This window comes from Palaemon carinicauda, chromosome 25 (assembly GCF_036898095.1).
Source record: "Palaemon carinicauda isolate YSFRI2023 chromosome 25, ASM3689809v2, whole genome shotgun sequence".
NCBI lineage: Eukaryota > Metazoa > Arthropoda > Malacostraca > Decapoda > Palaemonidae > Palaemon > Palaemon carinicauda.
Window position 1 is genome coordinate 74,251,320 of NC_090749.1, and position 5,779 is coordinate 74,257,098.

The following is a 5,779-nucleotide window of genomic DNA, read 5'->3' on the forward strand; positions in this document are numbered from 1 at the left end:
TGCTTGAGGGTACACTTGGGCGCACAATTCTATCTAATCTCATTTCTTCACTTGGCTATTTTCCTTGCTGGAACCCTTGGACATAGAGCATCTTGCTTTTCCAACTAGGGTTTTAGCTTAGCTGTTAATACTAATAATGATATTGATATAATGGATAAATAGGGACTATTAAGCAAGCGATAGAAGCGAATGTGTAACGAGGAAGGTGGGTCGGAGATCAACGAAATGTGTGAACATTTTTCGTAACTTTATATTTCTCTTTCTTTAGATTCACTTTCTATCAGGGAAACAACTTAGTGTTGAAAATAAATAATAAAGTAAAAACCTACGACTTTATTAGACGAATAGTTTAATATAATTTCCTAAGCTAGACAATCATGACTTTTTTAATGAATATGATTCAAATATATAGCAAATGATTATATGTTGTGTTTTTAACGTTAAACACTTCACTCGATAGTCATTTTCAATTATACCTACTTAATTTTACTAATTGATATGAATGGAGTCTGTTTGAATCGGGAAATTATAATGATTTTGTTTCAAGTAGTGTAATTAAAATACGAGTTTAATTGTGTTAAATTTTATTATAATTAATAAATGACGTCTAAATATATAGATATATATGCACACATAGATTCAACCCTTCTCAACCCTCCCCCTTTCCTAACTACAACCAGATAGTTTCGGCAATTAGTGAGAGAATGAGGTCTCTTGGGGTACCACCTCTCACCAGGGTATGACTACTCTATCTCCTCCCTAAGCAGCGTGACAGGATGTATATATATATATATATATATATATATATATATATATATATATATATATATATATATATATATATATATATATATATATATATATATATATGTATATATATATATATATATATACATATATATATATATATATATATATATATATATATATATATATATATATACATATATATATATATATATATATATATATATATATATATATATATATATATATATATATATATATATATATATATATATTTATAGAGAGAGAGAGAGAGAGAGAGAGAGAGAGAGAGAGAGAGAGAGAGAGAGAGAGAGAGAGACTAGCTGTATATTATTTAGAGGAGCTTATTATTATTATTATTATCATCATCATCATCATCATCATCATCATCATCATCATCATCATCATCATCATCATCATCATCATCATCATTATTATTATTATTATTATTATTATTATTATTATTATTATTATTATTATCAGTTAGTAACAGTAAAAGTAGCAGTAATTGTAAACTACATGATCCCCTTCAAAATGCAGTAAATAGGTTATTATCATGCAATATGTATCCACTAACCCTTTACTTGGCAAACAGTTATAGTCATTTAACCGGCGTTATACAAAGTCGCCTAATTTTGCTGATAGCCATAAGTACCCTTTTATATTCTGATTAAATTCCCACAACTTTTGACTTCACTGTAATAGAACAAGAAATAAAATTATCCCCGGAAGAGAGAAAAAGAAAAAAAAATCCTTTATAGTTTAACTGGTCACATCGCCAAAACCAAACTAGTGCAGTAGTAGTAGTATCCCTGGCGCTGATTAATGCAAGAGCAACAGCATACCTATGCAACGCCCCATTCAAGTTAATCGATTTGGCTGGCGACAAAAGCAGAGCGAAGTTTTGCATTAATTCCCCGTTTCGGGTTGAATGACTCATTGCCATTCCGGGTCATTAAGCAGTCGGAGCATTCTCGTTAAGGGCAATGGGTGCCATAGAAGGTTTTTTTATTTTTTTATTAAAAAGGGTGGGGGGGGGTGAATGGTCATTGTGTCCATTTTACACAATCGTCAGTTTTCCCTCTAGTGGTTTTGATGTCCACCTGTTTGATTCAACTCTTTTTGTTTTCGACTGTCAGGGTCACTGTGATAGGGGATTGGATGGTGATATTTAGATGCTTCTGGAATATAGTTGTGGGTGTGTGTCTTATGGTAACGTTTAGGCGTATTGCTCCATTACAGTTTAGACATCTGTCTGTCTACATTTGATCTTGTTTTTTAATATATTTATTCACTATTATAACGAGAGGAAATTGTAAATATATATATATATATATATATATATATATATATATATATATATATATATATATATATATATATACATATACTAGAAGAAATTTGGATGTATTATGTCAATGTATATATATATATATGTATGTAAGTATATATATATATATATATATATATATATATATATATATATATATATATATATATATATATATATATATATATATATATATATATATATATATATACTAGAAGAAATTTGGATGTATTATGTCAATGTATATACATATATATATATATATATATATATATATATATATATATATATATATATATATATATATATATATATATATATATATATATATACTAGAAGAAATTTGGATGTATTATGTCAATGTATATATATATATATATATATATATATATATATATATATATATATATATATATATATATATATATATATGTATATATATATATATGTATATATATATATATATATATATATATATATATATATATATATATATATATATATATTATTATTATTATTATTATTATTACTTACTAAGCTACAACCCTAGTTGGAAAAGCAGTATGCTATAAGCCCAGGGGCTCCAACAGGGAAAATAGCTCAGTGCGGAAAGGAAAAAGGGAAAATAAAATATTCTAAGAAGAGTAACAACAATAAATATCTCCTATATAAACTATAAAAACTTTAACAAAACAAGAGGAAGAGAAATAAGATAGGAGAGTGTGCTCGAGTGTACCCTCAAGCAAGAGAACTCTAACCCAAGACAGTGAAAGGCCATGGTACAGAGGCTATGGCACTACCCAAGACTAGAGAACAGTGGTTTGATTTTGGAGTGTCCTTCTCCTAGAAGAGCTGCTTACCATAGCTAAAGAGTCTCTTCTACCCTTACCAAGAGGAAAGTGGCACTGAACAATTACAGTGCAGTAACCCCTTGGGTGATGAAGAATTGTTTGGTAATCTGTGTTGTCAGGTGTATGAGGATAGAGGAGAATATGTAAAGAATATGCCAGACTATTCAGTGTGTATGTAGGCAAAGGGAAAATGAACCGTAACCAGAGAGGAGGATCCAATGTAGTACGTCTGGCCAGTCAAAAGACCCCATAACTCTCTAGCGGTAGTATCTCAACGGGTGGCTGGTGCCCTGGCCAACCTACTACCTATATATATATATATGTATGTGTGTGTGTGATCAGTAAAACTGTACTAGTCAGGGTCACCCATACATGGCTGGGTTGCAAGCTATCAGAAGAAATGTCTCCTACCATCACCAATCTGCACTGGCCAGCGTGCTGTTAACAACAAGTGAAACACCAAACATGAATTGTCATGTCTGAGGTCTTCTCTTCCTGGAGTGTACTAGGAACGGTTATATTTGCTGTAGCTGTATATATATATATATATATATATATATATATATATATATATATATATATATATATATATATATATATATATATATATATATATATATATATATATATAGTGGGTGTATATATAAATAGATATATATATATATCGACAAATATATAGATGGGTACACAGATAAAGACACGCAAAACTCCCTACCTTAATCCTGACTAGTAAATTCAGGACAAGTATGACCCATTGAACTGGAAAATCTGCCTCCCTTTGGTACTAATTGGAACAGGAAGGAATTTCGACAATAGTTGCAAAAGCCGAGGAAACTCTCTCTCTCTCTCTCTCTCTCTCTCTCTCTCTCTCTCTCTCTCTCTCTCTCTCTCTCTCTTTGGCTAAAATGTACTTTCTGGAGACAAGGATGTAATATTGTTAATGTTGAGTTTCTAAAGTCTCTGTGGTTACTAAAGCCTTCAGTAGAATTGTAAGGAAACAAAAACAACAACGACAAGGTTTCGTATTTAAACTGGAATACTAAATTTATTTTCCTACATCCATATACGCTTGAACTCATCGATATAGCTTTATCTTTTGCATGTATTTTGTAGATTTTCTATATATCTTTTTCCGTTTTTGTTTCGACCAAATATCTTCCAAATGTATGTCAATTCTGATTTGTTTTCCTAAAAAAAAAAATTTTTGTTTACATATCTATTATACTTTTTACTTTCAAAAATGAATGTCTTATTTAAAAAAAAAAAAAAAAAAAAAAGTGTATTTCTTTTTTTGCGTTTTTGACCTTTGGCTAGTTTCAGTTTTTTTGTATGTAATTGTTTTATATTTCATCTATTATATTTTTACTTCACATACATTTTGGTTCTTCTTAATATACTGTTATTGTGTTATATCTATTGTAATTATTAATTGGTTTTATTCTTTCTAGTGAGCTATTTTTCTCTCTATCAACATTGCGAGTTTCAACAGAATATCTTTTGATGCAAATGTGTTTGTGTTGCTCTTATCCTTCATTTCTCTTGAGGTCTCCAGTAAATTTTTCGTGCATAAATATATATATATATATATATATATATATATATATATATATATATATATATATATATATATATATATATATATATATATATATATATATATATATATACAGTCGCTCCCCTACTTACGATCATTCGAGTTACGAACAACGGTACATACGAACATGTCTGCGCGTATGTCGAAAAATGTTCGGAAAGAGATGCTGTAAGTTAGATTTTGTATTGCGTGCCTTTTACCGAGTAGTGCTTCTTTCCGCCGCTAATACCGACGCTTGGCGCTGTAAGAGCTCACCCAGCATCCACCTTCCTCTGCCCAGTTCGTTGCAGTGCGTACGTACATGAACGTATCTCCAGTGCGCAAAGAACTTTTTTCATTTTTATCATTAAATATCTCGTGCATCCATTATGCAATATGGTTGGTGAAAAGCGAAAGGCTTCTAGTGAGAGTGGTAGTGCAAAGAAGAGGCAAGCCATTTCATTTGAAACGAAAGTGGCAATAATAAAGAAGCTTGATATGGGTGAGAAAATGGTGAGCGTTGCACGGGCATACAACTTGAATCGTTCGACCGTCGGTACCATTTATAAACAGAAAGATCGTATAATGGAACACGTGAAAGGTGCAGTGCCGATGCAATCGACGATCATTAGCAAAAAAAGAGGGAAAATCATAGAAGAGATGGAGAAACTTCTCACCATTTGGCTCGGGGATCAGCAGCAGCGGCGTATTCCTCTGAGCCTTATGCTCATTCAGGAGAAGGCCAAATCTATCTTTGAGGATGTCAAGGCTAAGGCTGGGGAAAGCGCTGCCGAAGAAACGCTTTCTGCCAGCCACGGGTGGTTTTCCCGTTTCAAGAAGAGGGCTAGTCTCCACCATGTGTCCGTGTCCGGAGAGGCAGCATCTGCGGACAAAGAGGCTGCCGAGTGATTCCCCCAAGTGTTGAAGGAGATCATTGAGGAGGGTGGCTATTCGGCTAAGCAGATCTTCAATGTCGACGAAACGGGTCTCTTTTAGAAGAAAATGCCAGAGAAGACCTACATTAGCCGTGAGGAGAAGACGATGCCCGGATATAAGGCGGCTAAAGACCGCCTAACCTTAATGCTTGGGGCGAATGCTGAAGGGAGCTACAAGCTGAAGCCGGTGCTAGTTTACCGGGCAGCTAACCCTTGAGCCCTGAAGAACGTGACGAAAAGCTCTCTCCCCGTTATATGGATGTCAAACATGAAGGCATGGGTGACACTCGCTGTATTTGAGGACTGGTTCTTTCACCATTTC

The 5,779-nt window shown here is 32.6% G+C and overlaps 2 protein-coding genes across 2 annotated transcripts in view; both read left to right on the forward strand.

The window, feature by feature from the left end:
• Positions 1-4,918: 4,918 nt before the first annotated feature.
• LOC137619074 (tigger transposable element-derived protein 1-like) lies at positions 4,919-5,431 on the forward strand. Its single transcript, XM_068349270.1, has one exon. It carries the CDS (start codon positions 4,919-4,921, stop codon positions 5,429-5,431), a length of 513 nt encoding a protein of 170 aa, XP_068205371.1.
• A 93-nt stretch (positions 5,432-5,524) lies between these two features.
• LOC137619075 (tigger transposable element-derived protein 1-like) overlaps positions 5,525-5,779 on the forward strand; it is a 2,479-nt gene continuing 2,224 nt past the window's right edge. The window contains exon 1 of the mRNA XM_068349271.1: positions 5,525-5,644. Within this exon, the coding sequence (XP_068205372.1) occupies positions 5,525-5,644 (120 nt within the window). The remainder of the gene's footprint in view (positions 5,645-5,779) is intronic.

Excerpts from the sequence above, each read along its gene's own strand:
- LOC137619074 (XM_068349270.1), top strand. The coding sequence starts at position 4,919 with ATGGTTGGTGAAAAGCGAAAGGCTTCTAGTGAGAGTGGTAGTGCAAAG.